The following is a 22,427-nucleotide window of genomic DNA, read 5'->3' on the forward strand; positions in this document are numbered from 1 at the left end:
CAGTAGATGTTTAACTTGATTGTCGACTACGCCACCCGTTGAGTGCGGCTTTGAAGCCGCCGCTGCAGAGCAGTCCACTGAGGCCGGTAGTATATGTGCAGCAGTGATGGTATAACCCCCAACGGGAGGGGTATGGCCTCAGGGCAGCAGGTGTAGATGATGGGGGTTGTGATGATGCAGAAAGAAGATTCAGAGTCAGGAGATGCAGTTCAGGGTTTTTACTTACTGGTGTTCTTTTGGTCACTCTGGCCTTGAGTGACCACCCGAGCCGTGCTGCGTCCACCAGGTCCTGGACTCGGCCAACCCCCAGGCAATTCCGGAGCGTGGTCCTGAGCTCCTTTCTGACTCTCCCTTCCTCTGGCCGTTCCCACCAGGGATCCACTTTTGGCCGGCTCCCTCGGGTCTCTTGGTGGTCAAGCCTCCTCTGGGCTCCCTGACCCTATACTCGGTGTGCCTTTCTAGTGGATTTGGTGAGGGTCGTGGCAGATCCTGACCACGACCTCCGGTTCCTGGCTAAGGTTCGTTTTGGGCCTCCGCCAGCTTGGGATCCGGTACCCTTGTCCGCCAACCCTTCACCCTTCTGTCCTTATTCTGGGATCTTGGGGTTCCTTCTTGTTTCCTCTCTGGGTCCTTCTCACTCCTCTCTCTCTCTCTGCAGGCTCTGCCCTGGAGCTGGGCCCAGCCGGAGCCACAGCTCCCTGTCAGCCCTCCTGGCTGAGCTCCTCTGCTCTGCTCCTCAGGCTAAACTCTGACCCTGTTCTAAGATGGTGCCCACCTTATATACTCCCTCTATGTGTGAGCTCAGGTGACCAGCACCCAATGAGCTCCTATCTTTACCCAGACTACTCCCCCTATCTGCCCCTACACTACTGGGATGTTCCACCCCCCTCCCACTCCAGCCAGGGACAGATGCTGTCGTACCTGCACATAAACTGGTGGGAGTACCGTCGTTCTGTCCCCCGGAAATGGGATGTATGTAGTGCATGCAGCTAGCTGAGCTCAGTTCCACACTCCATCCTTACCCGGAAGTGGAATACCACACCTCTGGCTTGAGGTGTAATACCCCTGTAGCAGCCGAGTCCTCAGGGTGCTACATTCCCCCCTGGCAAATCACAGCACGCCCTCGGGCTGTAAAAGAATAAAAACATCACAAACATACAAATTTTTTTTCAAAAACATCATAAACATATAAAACATTATATATATCATCAGCATAAAACTTTTCATAGTAAACATTCTTGTTCCTCCGGCCACGGTGCAACTTGTGACCGGGTAAAGTGCAACAGTCTCTTCAAGAAAAACAGTTTTCCCATAAAACCAGTAGGGGGCGCCTTAGAAAGCGCAACTATATACAAGGAGAGGTATGGCCGCTCTCAGTCCTCGACCAGTGGGGAAAAGGGATGGCTGTTCACAGTCCTCAGCCTGTGGGGAGATGGGACACACTGGAACAGTTCACACTTGTCCCAACGGGGAACATATTTAAATTAGCAGCATGGCATATACCCTTACGGGTAACTATATACAGTTTCAGTTCACCTCTTAATGGTGACGATGCCCTCCTGCTCCTTCCTGAGGGTAGGCTTCAGACCCGTCCGGGTCCTCTTGACCTTCCTCACACCGCAACTCCTCTTCCGTCAGGCGATGTACATGAAGTGCATAGGATCCTTTGGCACACTGGTGCCGGGTAAAGGTGACCTCATCACCCAGGTAAGGGTCACGACCTCTGTGTCCCTCCGGTAGGTGGGACTCGACATCTCTTCTGGTCACGAAGACGTCGCCGGGGGTGTGATGATCTCGAATGAAGCCCCAACCGTGCTGCAACTGGAATTTAATTACAGTCCCGGTGGCACGGGGACCGTAGGCTGCACGGGGGTTCCTCCTGGTCCGGCTCTTCTGTTCTGCACTTTTTATTTGCAGCCGCTGCTCGCGGACCCGCCTCTCTCTTCTTTCTCGGTCAAAGGCTTCCAACTGCTGGCGGCAGCACTCTGCACGCTCCGCTGCAGCCGCCCGGGTCTCTTGAGTGAACCCGATGAGGTCTCCTCCTGCGGGGTCCCACTCAAACTGCGCCTCCTCTAACGAGAGCGGGGTCATCTTGACGGGCGCCGGAGCCGGGATCAGGGGCTCATCCAGAGGTCTTTCTTTCCGGAGTCGGGGATGGTGGAACTCCGGTGGCCACACAAAGGGCTGCCCATCCGGGCAAGTGTGCTGGGCAAACAAGTCCTCACCCAGGTGCGGCACAGTAGAAGTTGAGGGCGCGGTGGTGGTAGCGGCGCACAGGTTTACCAGGCCTTGCGACCAGGCTTGGGGCACCCTGAACGTAAAGGGCACCGTGAAGACGGCGGCGCCCGGGGTTACTTGACCTTGCGACCAGGCCGGTGACTCAGCAGAGGTAGAGGGTGCTGTTGGTACTGCGGCGCCCGGGGGTACTCGGCCTTGCGACCAGGCCGATGGCGCTTCCTGTTTGGTCGCACTCTGATTTGAGGCGCGTGACGTCACGGGGAGCGCGGCCGCGGCTTCTGTTTGAGGCCTAGTCGGGAGCGGTGACGGTGCAACGACGGACACGGCAGGGGAAATTTCGGGCTCTGCGACGGGGAGCTGGGACAGGCTCACGGCTTCTCGGCTCGGGGTAGTGACGTCCCCTTTACCTGCCTCCGTTTCTTTAGCTCCTTCCTCGGCATCGTCTCCGGCCTTGATTCCTCCTGCGCCATCCTCAGAGGCGGTCTGACTCCTCGTCTCGGGTGGCGTGCTTCGCTGGCGGGTTCCAGCCTGCTGGGCCATCTCTCTGCTCCATGCGGCCAGTACGTCCCGCTGCACTCGGGCCATCCTCTGAGCCAAGCCCTCCAGTGCGGTCTGTGCACGCTCCCGGTCTCGGGGGAGCTGTGCCAGGATCTCCACCAGGCCTTCTGGGGTTGTCGCTTGCAACAGGCTCCTGACCACTGGGTCGGTGCTGCCTGCCTCTCCCTCCATCTCCGGGTACGGCTCCTCCAGACTCCTCCAGGCTGCTCCCATCTTCTCTCTTTTGTTTTGTATCCGCCCATACTGAGGGCGGTCCTGAGGTAACTTGGTGATTGTCAGTTCCAGGGGCAGTCCCCTCACGCTGATGGACATCTCTAACATCACAGTCTCTGCTGGTGGGGGCGGTTCCCGCTTTTGGCGCCATTCCTTGACCTGGCCCACGATGGGAGGTGGCCTCTTGCCACCCTCCGGCACGCCCATAATGGCGTCCGCTCTGCCAGGGCGGAAAATCTTCTGAAATGGCGGGAATCGTCTCCCAGTGGCGGGAAACTTCGTGGATGGCGGGAATCTTCACCGATGGCGGGAAGAAGGCTGAAGATGGCGCCGGATGGCGGGAATCTTCACCGATGGCGGGAAAACTTCACGGATGGTAAGTTTTAAAAGTCTCTTTTTCAGGCACGCAGTACCCGGTGGTTGCGGGCACGAAATCCTGCCGACTACGCCAAAAGTTGACGCGCCCCCTGGGCCAGTGCTGTAGGGGATACCCGGAGCCGGATCTCGATGGGGGTAGTAGTCCTTGTGGCAGTGACCCGGTCCGTGCCCAGGGTGTCAAACTAAGTGGCAGTCTATGGCAGTAGATGTTTAACTTGATTGTCGACTACGCCACCCGTTGAGTGCGGCTTTGAAGCCGCCGCTGCAGAGCAGTCCACTGAGGCCGGTAGTATATGTGCAGCAGTGATGGTATAACCCCCAACGGGAGGGGTATGGCCTCAGGGCAGCAGGTGTAGATGATGGGGGTTGTGATGATGCAGAAAGAAGATTCAGAGTCAGGAGATGCAGTTCAGGGTTTTTACTTACTGGTGTTCTTTTGGTCACTCTGGCCTTGAGTGACCACCCGAGCCGTGCTGCGTCCACCAGGTCCTGGACTCGGCCAACCCCCAGGCAATTCCGGAGCGTGGTCCTGAGCTCCTTTCTGACTCTCCCTTCCTCTGGCCGTTCCCACCAGGGATCCACTTTTGGCCGGCTCCCTCGGGTCTCTTGGTGGTCAAGCCTCCTCTGGGCTCCCTGACCCTATACTCGGTGTGCCTTTCTAGTGGATTTGGTGAGGGTCGTGGCAGATCCTGACCACGACCTCCGGTTCCTGGCTAAGGTTCGTTTTGGGCCTCCGCCAGCTTGGGATCCGGTACCCTTGTCCGCCAACCCTTCACCCTTCTGTCCTTATTCTGGGATCTTGGGGTTCCTTCTTGTTTCCTCTCTGGGTCCTTCTCACTCCTCTCTCTCTCTCTGCAGGCTCTGCCCTGGAGCTGGGCCCAGCCGGAGCCACAGCTCCCTGTCAGCCCTCCTGGCTGAGCTCCTCTGCTCTGCTCCTCAGGCTAAACTCTGACCCTGTTCTAAGATGGTGCCCACCTTATATACTCCCTCTATGTGTGAGCTCAGGTGACCAGCACCCAATGAGCTCCTATCTTTACCCAGACTACTACCCCTATCTGCCCCTACACTACTGGGATGTTCCACCCCCCTCCCACTCCAGCCAGGGACAGACGCTGTCGTACCTGCACATAAACTGGTGGGAGTACCGTCGTTCTGTCCCCCGGAAATGGGATGTATGTAGTGCATGCAGCCTACTAGCTCAGTTCCACACTCCATCCTTACCCGGAAGTGGAATACCACACCTCTGGCTTGAGGTGTAATACCCCTGTAGCAGCCAAGTCCTCAGGGTGCTACACTATCATTCAGGCTGGTGGAGACTGACACCTTCCGTAACTTTAAGGCATTGGCAGTCCCACAATACAACGTGCCCAGCCGCTTTTATTTCAGCAGGCAAGCCGTCCCTGCCCTGCAACATCATGTGGAGGGAAAAATTAAACATGCGCTACAAAACGCCGTCAGTAGCAAGGTCCACCTGACCACCGATGCGTGGACCAGTAAGCATGGACAGGGACGATACCTTTCCTTCACTGCCCATTGGGTAAATGTTGTGGAGCTGGGTACAGATCTTGAGAGCGGCGCTGTACGTGTTCTGCCAACTCCAAGGATTGCAGGAATCCAGTCTGTACACATTGACTCCTCCTCATACTCCAGTTCCTCTGAATCAGCGCTGCAGGAGCCGTCACGGTCTACCTGCACATCGACCCGTGAACGGTTACCTGTTATGATGACCGATATGAGCACAGCCGTGGCCAAACGTCAACAGGCCGTATTAAAATTAATCTATTTGGGGAATCGAAGTCGCACAGCGCAGGAGCTCTGGAATGCCATCAAGCAGCAGAGCGACGTGTGGTTTGTGCCAGCGAATCTCCAGCCAGGCATGGTAGTGTGTGACAATGGCCAAAATCTGGTGGCAGCTCTGGGCCTAGGCAACCCCACTCACATCCCATGTCTGGCACATGTGCTCAACTTGGTCGTGCAGAGATTTTTGAGGGACTATCCGGATCTTGATGCACCGCTTCACAAGGTCCGCATAGAGTGCGCTCACTTGTGGCGTTCCAGCAACGCAAGATCACGCATTGCAGCTCTGCAGCGCCGATTACGTCTTCCGGAACATCGCATCATATGTGACCTACCCACCAGGTGGAATTCAACATTACATATGTTGGAGAGGTTGTGTGAGCAGCAGGCAGCAGTAATGGAGTACCAGCTGCAGCAGGCGCAAACAAGGCGCAGTGCGCGCCGTTCACACTTCCCCACCACTGAGTAGGCCTCTATGAAGGACATTTGCCACGTTTTGTGTGCCTTCGATTATTCCACGCGGATGGCGAGTGCAGATGATGCACTAGTCAGCATGACTATCCCCCTTATCTGCCTGCTTGAAAAAACACTGCAAGCACTAAGGGACGAGGTTTTGGAAGAGGTGGAGGATGAGGAGTCACAAATGTCATCTGCTTCTCTACAGTCTGCGCAATGTGGTTCCTCACAAAGGCCTAGGCAGGGGACACTTTGTGAGGAGGATGAGGAGGAGTCAATGGATGAGGAAGACATCTGTCCAGAGGAGGGAGGTACACAATGCTCTAGTAGTCAGTATCTAGAGCGAGGGTGGGGTGATGCAGAGCAGGCAGAGATCACGCCTCAAGCAGGGGACAGCGTTTCTTTGCCAGTTGGCAGTCTGCAGCACATGGTTGATTTCATGCTGCAGTGTCTGAGAAACGACCGCCGCATCGCCCACATTCTCAACACGGCTGATTATTGAGTGTCCACCCTCCTAGATCCTCGCTACCGGGACAACTTACAAAGCCTCATAACACCGTTGAACCGGGAGCGTAAAATGCGGGAGTACCAAGACGCACTGGTGCATTCCATCATGTTCTCCATTCCAACCGAGAGCAGTGCTGCTAGTGCTTTACAAAGCAGCTCAGTGCGTCGAGGCAGTGGAGGAAGCTCTGCACAAAGAGGGAGCAGAAGCTGCGCCTCAGCACAAGGCAAGACCAGTATGGCCGAAATGTGGCAAAGTTTTGTGTCCCCGCCACCACAAATGTCTACACCATCACAGACGGCTCCAGTCAGCAGGAGGCAACGTTTCTGTCAGATGGTGACAGACTACATGTCTTGCCCTCTTAGTGTACTCCCAGACGGCTCTTCTCCTTTCAAGTTTTGGGTCTGTAAGCTGAATACATGGCCAGAGCTTAGTCAGTATGCATTGGAGGTGCTAGCTTGCCCTGCTGCTAGTGTATTATCGGAACGCGTCTTTAGTGCCGCAGGTGGTGTACTAACAGACCGTCGCATGCGACTATCCTCCGATAACGTTGACCGGCTTACTTTTCTCAAAATGAATAAGGCCTGGATCTCTCATGAATTTGCCAGTCCTCTTCCAGAATAAATAATTGGTTGGCAACAGTATCCAGGTCTCCTCCTGTTGTGTTCATGTTTCTACCACCTGAACTGTAATCCCTGAGCTCCAACACCGCCAGTTGGCGCTCGGAAGTGCCGTCTGCACAGTCAACACTTCCTGCCGTGTTATTGGGGTTCAGTAACGTCAGCTGTTCCCCTGCTGTGCGGACGGCAATTTCTCCTGCTCTGTCCACATTCTCACTACTACAGATTTTAAAGTTGCTCCAATTACACCTCTGGCTCCCCTGTTTTCAGTATTATCCCTGAGCTCCAACACCGCCAGTTGGCGCTCGGAAGTGCCGTCTGCACAGTCAACACTTGCTGCCGTGTTATTGGGGTTCAGTAACGTCAGCTGTTCCCCTGCTGTGCGGATGGCAATTTCTCCTGCTCTGTCCACATTCTCACTACTACAGATTTTAAAGTTGCTCCAATTACAGCTCTGGCTCCTCTGTTTTCAGTATTATCCCTGAGCTCCAACACCGCCAGTTGGCGCTCAGAAGTGCCGTCTGCACAGTCAACACTTGCTGCCGTGTTATTGGGGTTCAGTAACGTCAGCTGTTCCCCTGCTGTGCGGACGGCAATTTCTCCTGCTCTGTCCACATTCTCACTACTACAGATTTTAAAGTTGCTCCAATTACACCTCTGGCTCCTCTGTTTTCAGTATTATCCCTGAGCTCCAACACCGCCAGTTGGCGCTCGGAAGTGCCGTCTGCACAGTCAACACTTGCTGCCGTGTTATTGGGGTTCAGTAACGTCAGCTGTTCCCCTGCTGTGCGGACGGCAATTTCTCCTGCTCTGTCCACATTCTCACTACTACAGATTTTAAAGTTGCTCCAATTACAGCTCTGGCTCCTCTGTTTTCAGTATTATCCCTGAGCTCCAACACCGCCAGTTGGCGCTCAGAAGTGCCGTCTGCACAGTCAACACTTGCTGCCGTGTTATTGGGGTTCAGTAACGTCAGCTGTTCCCCTGCTGTGCGGACGGCAATTTCTCCTGCTCTGTCCACATTCTCACTACTACAGATTTTAAAGTTGCTCCAATTACACCTCTGGCTCCTCTGTTTTCAGTATTATCCCTGAGCTCCAACACCGCCAGTTGGCGCTCGGAAGTGCCGTCTGCACAGTCAACACTTGCTGCCATGTTATTGGGGTTCAGTAACGTCAGCTGTTCCCCTGCTGTGCGGACGGCAATTTCTCCTGCTCTGTCCACATTCTCACTACTACAGATTTTAAAGTTGCTCCAATTACACCTCTGGCTCCTCTGTTTTCAGTATTATCCCTGAGCTCCAACACCGCCAGTTGGCGCTCGGAAGTGCCGTCTGCACAGTCAACACTTGCTGCCGTGTTATTGGGGTTCAGTAACATCAGCTGTTCCCCTGCTGTGCGGACGGCAATTTCTCCTGCTCTGTCCACATTCTCACTACTACAGATTTTAAAGTTGCTCCAATTACACCTCTGGCTCCTCTGTTTTCAGTATTATCCCTGAGCTCCAACACCGCCAGTTGGCGCTCGGAAGTGCCGTCTGCACAGTCAACACTTGCTGCCGTGTTATTGGGGTTCAGTAACGTCAGCTGTTCCCCTGCTGTGCGGACGGCAATTTCTCCTGCTCTGTCCACATTCTCACTACTACAGATTTTAAAGTTGCTCCAATTACACCTCTGGCTCCTCTGTTTTCAGTATTATCCCTGAGCTCCAACACTGCCAGTTGGCGCTCAGAAGTGCTGTCCGCACAGTCAACACTTGCTGCCGTGTTATTGGGGTTCAGTAACGTCAGCTGTTCCCCTGCTGTGCGGACGGCAATTTCTCCTGCTCTGTCCACATTCTCACTACTACAGATTTTAAAGTTGCTCCAATTACACCTCTGGCTCCTCTGTTTTCAGTATTATCCCTGAGCTCCAACACCGCCAGTTGGCGCTCGGAAGTGCCGTCTGCACAGTGTGAGAGAAAAGAATCCATCTTGTTTGTCTGTGGTATCCATTTTGTCTTCACTCTTATGTAATGGTCATCAGGTAACACTGAGGGGCAGTGAGGTTTCACATTACTGTTCACTCCCCTATGGTTACTATTGGTTCATAGGTCAGAGGGAACTATTCCTTTGTCTCTGACCCTATTTAAAGTGTCACATGTGTTAATAAAGCAGAAGTCTTTTTCTAGTACACCATTCCTGGTTGTGCTGTACTGATTTCCCGAGCGCTCGTAAAACAAATCTTATTAATTTGGAGTTCGGAAGGCATAGAGGAGAGCATATTTCGCTCACAGAATTTGGTGCCGAAAAGTCCCGGGACTAGACGTGCATTATACCATCCGGATCTAGAGTGAGGAGGACTCTCCAGTAAAAGTGAATTCAAACGCTGCAGCATAAGGTAAGAAGCTTATTCTTACAATAGTATTTCACTTTTACTGTGAGCTGGTCACCTCCAATCCGGGTGAGTTATTTTTGCAATTAACAGTCTAGTCCAAGAACTGGGAAGAGTTACCTATGCCTTTTTGAACTGTGTGCATGTGATCTGATCAGTGTATGAGTGTGATATAGTGGTACTTATACTTAGAGGATTGTTGTGTTGCTGAATCTTGTTTGGCTGATGAGACTGATCATCTCACCAGAGGGGTATCTTATGGACCATTTACAGGCTGTATTGTAGTATTTGTGGCTTTGTGACGGACTACTCTACAAAATAATAGGATCTGTGGCTGTGTGCCTGCCTATTGGACCCTTGGCTTTGTGCCTATTGTTGATATTGTGCTAGCACTGATTTTGAGGCAAGTATGGGAAACTTGTCATGTAAATGGAGACAGAAACCCAGTGGAAAGACAGCAAAAAGTAGAATGTGCAGATAACGTGAAGGCAAGGATGCCATAATGGATAGTAAAAGAATGTTGAAATGACTGAAATTCCCCGCAGGGGGGTCTGGTCTGTATGTGTTCAGGGAGAAGGCTGAGCAGGAAAAGAATGTTGGCTCTGGAAGTAATTAGTGCAGAAAGTGTGAGAAAAGCACTATAAGTAAAAGTATTGTGTGAGTGCTTTTGACAATGGACTGAACGGATTTAATGAGACAGAATCATCAGTACCTCCTCCTTATAACGGACCAGGACGGTGGACATGTACAGTATGTAGGGTACAGAATATGGGATGGAAAAATAACTGTTCAAATTGAAAGATAACTAAATTTAAATTCAGTTCCCCAATTGCTCCGATTTTTCCAGTTATAACAAAGACGCATGTGGTAGCTGATAGTACACCTCCTCCCCCAGAGCTAATTACATGGGATGGGGAGGGGGAAGAGAGCAGTGAGAGGGGGCTGATAGAGGATAGTTTCACACACCAACGACCAGTACTCCTCACACGAGGCATGGCCCCCCTCACAAGGTGCTGAAAACTTCCTGACCCTGATGAGAAGTCTGTTCCTTTCTCTAGACAAATTCAGCAGATACAGGTTACATACAACTGTACATGGCAGGATTTAGAATCCTTAGTAGACGCAAAAGGAGGAGATGTGACTGCACATATTATAAAGCAAGAGACAGGACGGTCTGATTGACAGACCTGGAACAGAATATTTACAGACATTAGAGTCAGGGGAAGACTATTGTAAGATGTTGCAGCGTTGGGCATTGACAAAACAGAGAGAACAATCTATATCTTTAAATGACGTAACTCAAGAAAAAGATGAAGCTGTAGAAAAATATTTTGCCCGTTTACAGATGACTTGGACAGATATGGGATATTTTCCAGGGGAAAATATACGCATATTGGGAAATGCTTTTGTGGAAGGGTTAAAGAAACCAATTAGAAAGGGACTTGTAAAAGCGCGCCCAGAGCAGAGGGGGAAGGACCCAAAGGATTTGCTACAAGTAGCCAAAGGGGTGGAGCAAGAGTTGATTCAAACTTGCAGAACAAAGACAGTAAGTTTTTTTTTCTTTACCATAGAAAAAGGGGGGGGGGGGGACTGGAATGCAGCAGCCCCCACTCACATAGCAGATAGCTGGGAATGACTTTCTCCCTTCATTCTAATTATTGAAAACCACTAGATAAAAATTATAATGACAGAAATTCAAATTTTAGAGGTTCTATTTCAATGATTAAAATGAACTCCAGGCATATTTTAAAATGTTTATTTTTTCCTTAATATATACTGGGCAGCCAGGTCTGTATGCAATTAATGTTTTTCTTTGAGAAATCATCAAAGCATTTTATGGTGATTTGCTTAGACAATGCATTATTTCCGTGCCTCTGCACACAGACTGTCGGCATTTATTTGTTTTTATTTATTTATTTTTCCTTGGTCATAAACAATTTACAAGGATGGTGCTATCACAAGGTGCTCAGAATTCACCGATAATGTCTAGTTTTGCAATGTTTTCTCATTTTTGAAAATTTGTTGACTCCTCCATGTTTGGAGGTTGTGATGCTTTAGAGTATGTGGACGATTTATTACTTTGTTCTGGCCAAGTCTCATGTCAGGAGTCATCTATCTCACTTTTGTGTTCCCTAGCAGAACGTACATGTAAGGCCTATAAAAAGAAATCACAGGTTTATCACCAGAAGATAGTCTTCTTACGACATGGCATGTCACAATACACCAGACATTTCACAGAGGAAAAAAAGGTCACAATACAGTAGGTTGCATTACCCAAAAACACGGACAACTGCTGCCAGGGGGGCACCCTCTTGTGTTAGAGCCATTTCTGCGGTTCAAGCCATGATTGAAAAGGCCACAGAAATAGTTATTGATTTCACGGTCACACTATACACTCAACAGGACATTCATGGTGGCCTCAGTCAGGTACATTCTAGGCACATTTCAATGACCCAGCAACTTTGACTTTAATGTGCTCTCCTCATTCCCCCAAATGTAGACCTCAAACGACGTACAGTTTTGAACCCAGTTAAGCTTCTGCCATTGGATTCAAAAAGGGGGGAAAGATGTGGAAAATGAACTATTTTTACATTCTCTGACAGAGGAGGAAATAGGCGAAATACATACACCCCATGATTGTGTAGCTCTGATGTAGCAAGAGACGGCAGGGTTTGAATATGTCTCAGCTGAACCCATTGCTAATGCAAATTTTGAGTTTTTTTGTAGATGGATCCAAATGCCAAGATGCTGGTCGGTTCTATACTGGATACGCTGTGGTCACACAACATGAGGTAATAAAAGCTTAACCACTCCCTCCTCACCTATCGGCACAGGAGGCAGAGCTGAGGGCACTCACTGAGGCGTGTAGAGCGGCAAAGGGTAAGACGGCCAAATGTGTGTGTAGATAGTAGATCTTGCCTAAAGTCACATGAAAAACCTATAAACCACAGAGAGCGTAAGGGCCCTGATGAAGGCTCTCCTGTTACCAACTAACCTTGGCATAGTGAGAATGAAGCTCACACTCGAGCTGACACCAATGAAGTCAGAGGAAATGCTTGTGCGGATGCCGCCGCCAAGGAAGCAGCAAAGAGGCCGAGAGTTGAGAGTTTAGCAGCGGTACAGACCGTGACCTCAGTGGCACCTGTCACTCCTAATATTCTTAAATCCCTGCAGAAACAGGTGGTTCAACAGGAAAAAGAGTGGAGACGCAGGGAGCCCAGCTGACTGAGGAAGGTTTGTGGAAAAAGGGCAGTAAGCTCTGCCTGCCGCCAGCTCTTTACTCAGTGACGGCCCAGGTAATCCATGGACTAACACATTTGTCAAAAACAGCTATGTGTGCTTTGGTAGACAAGGTATGGGTGGCGCCAGGGTCCAGTACCTAGGCAGCCAGGCACACACAGTCTTGTATGACGTGTGCACAACAACGTAGGGAAAGCTGTGAAGATCCCGCAGAAACACACCCCTCGTCCGCTCTACCGTTCCAGAGATTGCAGATTGACTATATACAACTACCATGAGTAGCGGTATATGAGTTCTTGCTTGTGTATGTTGATCTCTTTTCAGGTTGGCCTGAGGCATATTCGGTGCAGAAAGCGACAGTAAAGATTACTGCTCAAAAACTCATGAAGTAGGTGGTATGTAGATATGGGGTTCCTGAAGTGATTGAAAGTGATAGAGGTACGTATTTCACTGGAGAAATCATGAGAGAGATCTTAAAATCTTTGGGAATTGAGCAGGATTTACACACACCTTATCATCCACATAGTAGTGGGAAGGTAGAAAGACTGAATGGGACATTAAAGTTAAAGATTCAGAAGGCAAAAGAGGAAACCGGCAAACCATGGACTGAATGCTTGCTTCTAGCTCTTTTCTCAATAAGGTACACTCCAAGTATAAGAACAAGTCTCAAACCATATGAGATACTTTTTGGTTCAGTACCTAGAACAGGGTCATATTTCCCACAGTCACTTCAGATGCAGAATGACAGCCTGACTAGCTATGTGCCAGCCTTGCATAATCTCCTAAACAGTGCATAAACAGGTGTATTCTTCCATTCCAGACCCTGAATCAATGTCTGGAACACATGATCTCAAGCCAGGAGACTGGGTGGTCCTAAAAAGACACGTCAGAAAAAGCCTTGATCCAAGATTTGATGAGCCATTCCTAGTTCTTCTGACCGCAGCAACTTTGGTGAAGCTTGAGGGAAAATCCACTTGGATACACGCCAGCCACTGTAAAAGAGTCACTCCACCAGCAGAATGATGACCATTTTACCAGTTCTAATGGGGATAGTGGTGGCATTGTCTCTAGCAAAGACATTAAATGAAGTTCTGAATGATGACTGAGATAATAAATTCATTAGACATCACCAAATACTTTTAAAAGACATGGACATGAGTACATTAGCGAAAGACTGTTGGATTTGCACTCACAGTCCTGTGAGCTCCAATACTATGCCTTATTAAGCCATTCCAGAAAGAAATGTTCTATTTGAGTAACTGCACTTTTCCCACTAAGCTAGATAACAACAGGAAAGAGAGAGCTGTAGGTTTGCCTGTAGCTGTACGGGTGACAGAGCCGTGGTTGTTGTTCAACAGGAGTGGTCCGCCTCTAAGACAGACAGGAATGCCTTGGGCTTCTAGTCGTGCTGACCTCTCCTGTTATCCGGACTTCACCTCTTGCAGCTGCATCCAGATAAGATCCAGAGACGTCGCTTTCTCTACAGTATTCTGAGTGTAATGGGTCTGCTACCGACATCACACAGTGTGTAGTCGATGCCATGCTTAATCCTGAACTTCACTGTGTAAACGTCACCTTGGAAAGACTGATATCAGGTATTATGTCAAATGACACTCAGTATCAGGAAGAGATTATGGACATATTAAGCTCCACCTTGTTGTCTAAAGGGATTACTAGTCTATTCAATAACACTGTTATGGGAGCACCGGAGAGTTTGTACATTGTATGTGGACATCAGGCCTACAAGTGGTTACCTAATAACTTCACAGGGGTCTGCACACCGGCCTTCCTGACCCCATCAACCTTTATAGTGCCTCACACCAGAGTAAATGTTAAAGCAATCCCTATACACACATTATACAGACGAGCTGCAGACAATCCCAGACCCAAGGGTAAACCGCATCTTGTAGAAATGGGGGTGGCAAATAAGATTGTGAGCAGCGTATTGATTTACCCGTCCATAACGCAGATGGGATAAGCTGGTGGAGGCGACTGATTATCTAGATGACCAGATCTTCCAGGTGCTTGATGTCCTTAATGCATCTAATATAATACAGAAGCAGCTGATTGTAGTCACTGACAGCACCCCATAGTGCTGGACCACCTGACCACTATGGTGGGATGTGTCAGATCATCGGTCCCGCATGTTGTCATTACACATGACATTATGGGAAATCTCCAGGTTAGGACTGATATACAGAAGATAACCGAGATAAGGGATAAGTGGTTACAGGAACATGACGCAAACAAGGACTCCTGGTGGGAGAAACATTCTCTTTCCTGAATCCCACTAATTGGTTCAAGGGTCTAGGTGGGGGGCTCTCAGGGATTATACATGTATGCAATTATTATTATTCTGCTTGTTGATATATGTAGCCGTAAAAGCGCTGATTTATGTTACACCTAAGTTTCTCAGGTTTATATGTAAGGAAAACCGTGTCACAGAACCCCTGATTGTATACTATGGACCCCAAACAAGAAAAGATCCATTGTTGTGATACAATTATAGGTGTTTAGGTAGGGAACTGAGGCGAAGCAGGTAGGAAAGTCCCGAGGACGCGACTAGCGCGCTCCTATATACCTACTGAGATGCCATAATTGGTCACAAAAGGGGGGAAATGTGAGAGAAAAGAATCCATCTTGTTTGTCTGTGGTATCCATTTTGTCTTCACTCTTATGTAATGGTCATCAGGTAACACTGAGGAGCAGTGAGGTTTCACACTACTGTTCACTCCCCTATGGTTACTATTGGTTCATAGGTCAGAGGGAACTATTCCTTTGTCTCTGACCCTATTTAAAGTGTCACATGTGTTAATAAAGCAGAAGTCTTTTTCTAGTACACCATTTCTGGTTGTGCTGTACTGATTTCCCGAGCGCTCGTAAAACAAATCTTATTAATTTGGAGTTCGGAAGGCATAGAGGAGAGCATATTTCGCTCACAACAGTCAACACTTGCTGCCGCGTTATTGGGGTTCAGTAACGTCAGCTGTTCCCCTGCTGTGCGGACGGAAATTTCTCCTGCTCTGTCCACATTCTCACTACTACAGATTTTAAAGTTGCTCCAATTACACCTCTGGCTCCTCTGTTTTCAGTATTATCCCTGAGCTCCAACACCGCCAGTTGGCACTCGGAAGTGCCGTCTGCACAGTCAACACTTGCTGCCGTGTTATTGGGGTTCAGTAACGTCAGCTGTTCCCCTTCTGTGAGGACGGCAATTTCTCCTGCTCTGTCCACATTCTCACTACTACAGATTTTAAAGTTGCTCCAATTACACCTCTGGCTCCTCTGTTTTCAGTATTATCCCTGAGCTCCAACACAGCCAGTTGGCGCTCGGAAGTACCGTCTGCACAGTCAACACTTGCTGCCGTGTTATTGGGGTTCAGTAACGTCAGCTGTTCCCCTGCTGTGCGGACGGCAATTTCTCCTGCTCTGTCCACATTCTCACTACTACAGATTTTAAAGTTGCTCCAATTACACCTCTGGCTCCTCTGTTTTCAGTATTATCCCTGAGCTCCAACACCGCCTGTTGGCGCTCGGAAGTGCCGTCTGCACAGTCAACACTTCCTACCGTGTTATTGGGGTTCAGCAACGTCAGCTGTTCCCCTGCTGTGCGGACGGCAATTTCTCCTGCTCTGTCCACATTCTCACTACTACAGATTTTAAAGTTGCTCCAATTACACCTCTGGCTCCTCTGTTTTCAGTATTATCCCTGAGCTCCAACACCGCCAGTTGGCGCTCAGAAGTGCCGTCTGCACAGTCAACACTTGCTGCCGTGTTATTGGGGTTCAGTAACGTCAGCTGATCCCCAGCTGTGTGTCCGGCAAATTCTCCTGCTCTGTCCACATTCACACTACTACAGATTTTAAAGTTGCTCCAATTACGCCTCTGGCTCCACTCTGTTTTTAGTATTTATCCTGGGTTCCAGCACCGCCAGCTGTTTCCCAGCAGTGTCTTTGGCACGGGTACTCCCTCCTGCCCAGCCTGGTTCCAGCACGCCAGCTGTTTCCGGGTAGTGTCAACGTCACTTTGCCTCCAATGCGGTGTCCTGTCGTGTTGCGGTCGGGTTAGCTGACTCTATGGTGCCTGCAGTTTAGGTGACTCCTATGTGGGCTGCGGGATCTGGCAATGAAGGCTGGTTCCATAGTGCCAATAGGACAAGCACCCCCTGTACTGTAGGACTGTGGGTTTTGGTAACTGCGGCCGGCTCGCGGCCTTGAAACTTTTTTTTACATGGGTATCTTCTGCTACCCATCCGGGTTCCAGTACCGTCAGCTGGTTCTCGGCAGTGCCTTTGGATTACGTGCCTCCTTCTCGGTATCCAAGTTCCACCAACGTCTGCTGGTCCTTGGTAGTGCTTTCTGGCACAGGTACGTCCTGCTTAGTAACCGAGTTCCAGTACCGTCAGCTGGTCCTCGGTAGTTCCATTGGCTCTTGTACCTTCTGCTACCTATCCGGGTTCCAGTACCGTCAGCTGTTTCTCGGCAGTGCCTTTGGATTAGGTGCCTCCTTCTCGGTATCCAAGTTCCACCAACGTCTGCTGGTCCTTGGTAGTGCTTTCTGGCACAGGTACCTCCTGCTTAGTAACCGAGTTCCAGTACTGTCAGCTGGTCCTCGGTAGTTCCATTGGCTCTTGAACCTTCTGCTACCCATCCGGGTTCCAGTACTGTCAGCTGGTTCTCGGCAGTGCCTTTGGATTAGGTGCCTCCTTCTCGGTATCCATGTTCCACCAACGTCTGCTGGTCCTTGGTAGTGCTTTCTGGCACAGGTACCTCCTGCTTAGTAACCGAGCTCCAGTACCGTCAGCTGGTCCTCGGTAGTTCCATTGGCTCTTGTACCTTCTGCTACCCATCCGGGTTCCAGTACCGTCAGCTGGTTCTCGGCAATGCCTTTGGATTAGGTGCCTCCTTCTCGGTATCCAAGTTCCACCAACGTCTGCTGGTCCTTGGTAGTGCTTTCTGGCACAGGTACCTCCTGCTTAGTAACCGAGTTCCAGTACCGTCAGCTGGTCCTCGGTAGTTCCATTGGCTCTTGTACCTTCTGCTACCCATCCGAGTTCCTGTACCGTCAGCTGGTTCTCGGCAGTGCCTTTGGATTAGGTGCCTCCTTCTCGGTATCCAAGTTCCACCAACGTCTGCTGGTCCTTGGTAGTGCTTTCTGGCACAGGTACCTCCTGCTTAGTAACCGAGTTCCAGTACCGTCAGCTGGTCCTCGGTAGTTCCTCAGCCTTCTTGTACCTTCTGCTACATTTCCAAGTTCAAGCTTTTTGAAATGGTTCTTGGTAATCACTCTGGATCTCCCTGACGAGGACCCTGAAGACGAGGACCCTGAAGACCAACCCAAAGAAGACGAGGACCCCGAAGACGACGACCCTGAAGACGAGGACCCTGAAGACCACCCCGAAGAAGACGAGGACCCTGAAGACCACCCTGAAGAAGACGAGGACCCTGAAGACCACCCCGAAGAAGACGAGGACCCCGAAGACGAGGACCTTGAAGACCAACCCGAAGAAGACGAGGACCTCGAAGAAGACGAGGACCCCGAAGACGAGGACCCCCGAAGACGACGACCCTGAAGACCACCCCGAAGAAGACCAAGAAGATGACCCTGGAGAAGTTGACCAAGAGGACAAAGAAGAGAAGACAACCACCAAGATACAGAAGAACAAGAGACAGAAAACCAAGAAGCAGAAGTACAAGAAGCTGCAGAACAAAAAGCGGAAGAACATTAAGCATAAGACTAAAAATCAGAGCAAAAGATAATATCTAAATTATAAGCAGAAGATGACTAAGCAGTGTATGGGGGTGAGTCCGTTCCTCCTCGTGGTGCCCCTGGAAAAGACCTGCTGCTGCAGGCCAAACTGAACGCGGACAAATCCTGTTGTAAATCTTTTGTGACGGGCAGAACGAAAGGTGTAATGTCCAAACTTTTATAGATAACAACTACAGGAATGCCTGTCACAAATAAGAATATGATGAAGAAGAAGAATATGAAGAAGATGAAGAAGTAGAATATGAAGAATGTAAAAAAAAAGAATAATACGAAGAAGGTGAAGAAGAAGAAGATGAAGAAGGTGAAGAAGAAGTGGATGAAAAAGATGCTGATGATGAGGATGATGAAGGAGAAAGTGTGGGAGAAGTAAAAAAGAAGGTGAAGAGCATGGAAGTAGTGAAACACAAATATCTGACAAAATATAAAAATACTTAACATAGTCAATATTTCCGTAACTCAGAACGTCTTAAAAAAAATATTAATTCCTGCTATTCCATTTGATTGGGCTAAACCTCTATGCCTTTATTGTCTCCCCACCTCCCCCAATACATTCTACATTATTCTTAGTTGTTTTCCTTCATGTAGAATTGACCTACAAGGAAAGAAAGGGTTTATTTTCATTCCGATATTTCTGTCCCATTGACTTGCATTGGTTTCCGGTATCGGAATCGGCGATATCCGATACTTTTTCGGTATCGGTCCGATCCAATCCGATCCGATATTTCCCGATATCGGAAGGTATCGCTCAACACTAGTCGTGGTGCATTGTAGGAGATGTGTGGTACAGATTAAGAGTGCATGATAGGAAAGTTTACTAAAGTTTAGCCTGTCACATATATAGGGAGTGGCAGGCGGCGAAGACGCTGAGGCAAGAAGGGGTTGTTAAGTTATTTTGTATTTATGTATTCCTGTTATTTATTTGATAAAACAAGTGTTTGTTGTGTGTAATCCCTATGGCCATTATTGTATTCCGGTTCTCCTATAGGCTCTGCCTATGGCCGTCCCTCGGATGCGGGAGGTCTGCCCAGAGGGGGGAACCATACAATAGATAGGGATTTAGTTACACCACTGCTTAGACACTAAAGAATTAATTAAGGGGATGCATCATTAATTGGGAGGGGTTTAGATTAGTTTTTACAGAAAACTCTATGTTGCAGAGAGTTGGAAGCAGTAGTCAGAGAGACTCAGGCAGTGAGGCTGCCAATAGGGGAAGCCTGTGGCAAGGCCACCCCAGTTCTGCGTTTATGACCCGAATGCACTGGACCGGTGTAGGTCCTGTTCTGTACTAGAGCGAAAGACGGAATGTGGAGGAAGAGTGAGCAGACAGGAAAACAGACTCCATTAACAGTGACAACAGTGAAGAAAAAGTGTTTTAATAGTGCAAGTTATTAGAACAGAATGAGGACACATTTGAGACTGAATCTGGACGTCGACACAGTCCTAGGCTCACAGCCTATCAGAGGTGCTCAAGGTGAGGCCTCCATATCCCTAGAGGGGAGATTCTCAGCTGGGTCGCAGAAGAAGTGGCTGATGTTGGGTCTCAGAACAGGACAAGGACGAACACTGGAAAGGCACATTACCAAGGGTAATTCACTAACTAAAGAACTTGTCTCAATTTGTATATGACTCGCCCCCTGGGCCGTGGGGTACCCGGAACCGGGCTTCTATGCGATGATGGGGGTAGTAGTGGCAACTCGATTCCGTGGCTCAGGGTGGTCAGACCAAATGCTGTGGCAGTCTATTTGTAGAATTATGAATGTCCGACTACGCCACCCGTGGATTGCGGTCAGGGATGACCGCCGCTGCAAGGCAGACCGCTGAGGCTGATGTTGGTGTGCAGCACAGGGGTCGGATAACTCCCCACGGGAAGAGTGTAGCCTCAGGGCAGCGTATGTGAATGCTGGGGGTGATAGTGCAGGCCTCAGTAATAAGAGTTCAGAGTCCGCTTCAAACAGTCCAGGGTCTTTATTGTAGGTATTACTACTGACCCAACAGGAGTACTGGGTAGGAATGGGCCTGGGTGTCTGAGAGCATTCGGGCGAGCCCCACTGGTCAGGATGAGTGTGAAGGCCTACCGTTCTCTCTCTGCCCTTGATGACTATCCCCCTTTTTGTGGTGTAATAGCCCACGTCCCTGAGCTGGCCGTGTACTTCGCCTGTATGGCTTGCGACTCGGGCCTTAGGTACCTTTTGCTTCTCCGTGCTGTACTGGTCCCTCTGTGTGGCGGAGCCTCCAGGCTTCTTAGGCCAAGGAACCTGAAATCCCTTGCGGGTTGGTTATCTGCTGCAGGGCTTGCAACCCTGACAGCCTCGGACCCCAATGTCCGGTGGTGATTCTCTCAGCCAGGACCGGCTCTCGTCGCCTCTGTCCCTGGCCTGCAGCTTCTCCACTGCCTCACGGACTCCTTGGCTACAGCTCAACTGTCCCTCCTTCTCTGGGACCAGTCTCAGTCCTGAGCTAGGTCGTCCAGTTCTCTCTAACCCTGCCCTCAGTTCCAGCTTTTATAGGGGCTGCCTGCTCCCCCTACTGGCCTAGGACAGGAGGTGCTGTATGCTAAATGTCCCTGACTAGGGAACTTCCCTCCTGCTCTCAGACACAGCCTTTAATATTTGAGGTCCCATGGCAGCTTGCTGTCGGTCACACCTGGGGGTGTCTCCCCCACCTTGATGGACACATCTATGCACACGGCCACTGCTGCTTGGGGCGTTTTGCGCTTTTGGCGCCATTCTGGAACCCGGCCCACGATGGGAGGTTCTGCATTGTTGTCTTTGATCACGCACATAATGGTGCCCGTTCTTATGGGGCGGGCGCCACATTCAATATAGAAAAACAGTCTCTAGGCGCACAATACCCGGTGATAACGGGTCTGTTCGTATCCTGTTCGTGACGCCAGAGATGACGCGCCCCCAGGGGCGTGGGGTACTCGGTGCCGGGCCGGTCGTTGCTAGGGGAGATGTCACAGTTGCGGTGACCAGGTCCGTGACCCAGGGCGGTCAACAAAAGGGGGTTATTTACAAGGGATTAAAGTTTTTATGAAATGTTCGTGACGCCACCTGTGGTATGCGGCTATGTGGAGCCGCCGCCGCAGAGCAGGACCTCTGGAGCTGATGTTAGTGCAGCAGTGTTGGTGCGGCTCTCCACAGGTAGAGATTAGCTCCAGAGCAGTGTAGATGTTATAGGTGGTGCTGGGCGTTGTAGTGCAGGAGTGATGGCGCAGCAGCAATAACTGACAGAGACAGTGGGGTGCAGTCTTCCGAGTTTACTCACAGTTCTTAAGTTCCTCAGGTTGCACTGTACAGGTTACAGCCTCCCACGTCGCGCTGCGTTCACCAAGCAGGGGTTCAGCAATCCCTCAAGTATTTCAAGAGCACTTAACGGGACCCCTTTTTACATGTTCCTTTCTCAGCCGTCTTCTCGCGCTGGGTCTCTCCCTCCTGCCCTGCTCCTCGCCAAACAAAGTCCCAAGATGGTATCTACTTGAGTGCGGATGTGGCAACCGCACCTTGAAAGTACAGAAGCCTCTGGTTTTCTAGCCGAGACCTGAAGTAACGCGACTAGCCCAGGGACCGGTTCCCTTCTTGCGGCCTGATCCCTCCAACACCTGGTAGATTCGGATGTACGGGTGGCTTCCAGCTCCTTCCATACCCCTGGGATCCCTTCTAGTTCCTGGAGCCTTTCTCCTCCGCTCCCCTCTCCTTCTTCTGGGCCTCTCTTACTAGGCCCCAAACTGGAGCAGAGCTCCTGAAGAGCCTCTGCTCCTCAGCACTCTCACTCACTGACTAACTCCCTTTATATACTCCAAACAAGTGCTCCCCTAACCTACATCCTCCACCCACACCCACTACATGGTTCCCCCCACTCCAGCCAGGGACAGGGCTCAGCAGAAAAGAAGTGCATCTTACCCTTCCTGCCGGCCTGGAGTAGTGTAGTGTTGGATGCAGGTGTTAGGGTCCCGGGCTGTACTCCATCCTTACCTGAGAGTGAGGCACCACTAAATGTAGTACCTCTGTGGCGACTGAACCCTCAGGGGCGCCACACTATGCACCAGCTCAGAGGCACCAATTCATACAACCTGGCCAATGAACTAAGCCCAAAATCAACGGGCCCTCCAATCCCTTTCCTTGGGATCTAATACCTGTCACCTCTGAATTACACGTAGAGGGCTCCAGAACTTCCCGAGGGTCTTCACCACAACGATCCGCCATTAACCAACTTCTCCAACTTCGAGGACTTCCCCCATGCCTGCTGCCATGACAAAGCTTACACCAAGACAATACAGTTT

At 50.2% G+C, this 22,427-nt stretch overlaps 1 protein-coding gene across 1 annotated transcript in view; it reads left to right on the forward strand.

The window, feature by feature from the left end:
- LOC141172448 (indolethylamine N-methyltransferase-like) overlaps positions 1–15,215 on the forward strand; it is a 28,563-nt gene extending 13,348 nt beyond the window's left edge. The window contains exon 4 of the mRNA XM_073656677.1: positions 13,197–15,215. Within this exon, the coding sequence (XP_073512778.1) occupies positions 13,197–13,253 (57 nt within the window). The 3' untranslated portion in view covers positions 13,254–15,215. The remainder of the gene's footprint in view (positions 1–13,196) is intronic.
- Positions 15,216–22,427: the final 7,212 nt, after the last annotated feature.

The sequence above is a fragment of the Phyllobates terribilis genome, unplaced genomic scaffold (assembly GCF_046119375.1).
Source record: "Phyllobates terribilis strain yellow unplaced genomic scaffold, ASM4611937v1 Scaffold_12__6_contigs__length_324123572, whole genome shotgun sequence".
NCBI lineage: Eukaryota > Metazoa > Chordata > Amphibia > Anura > Dendrobatidae > Phyllobates > Phyllobates terribilis.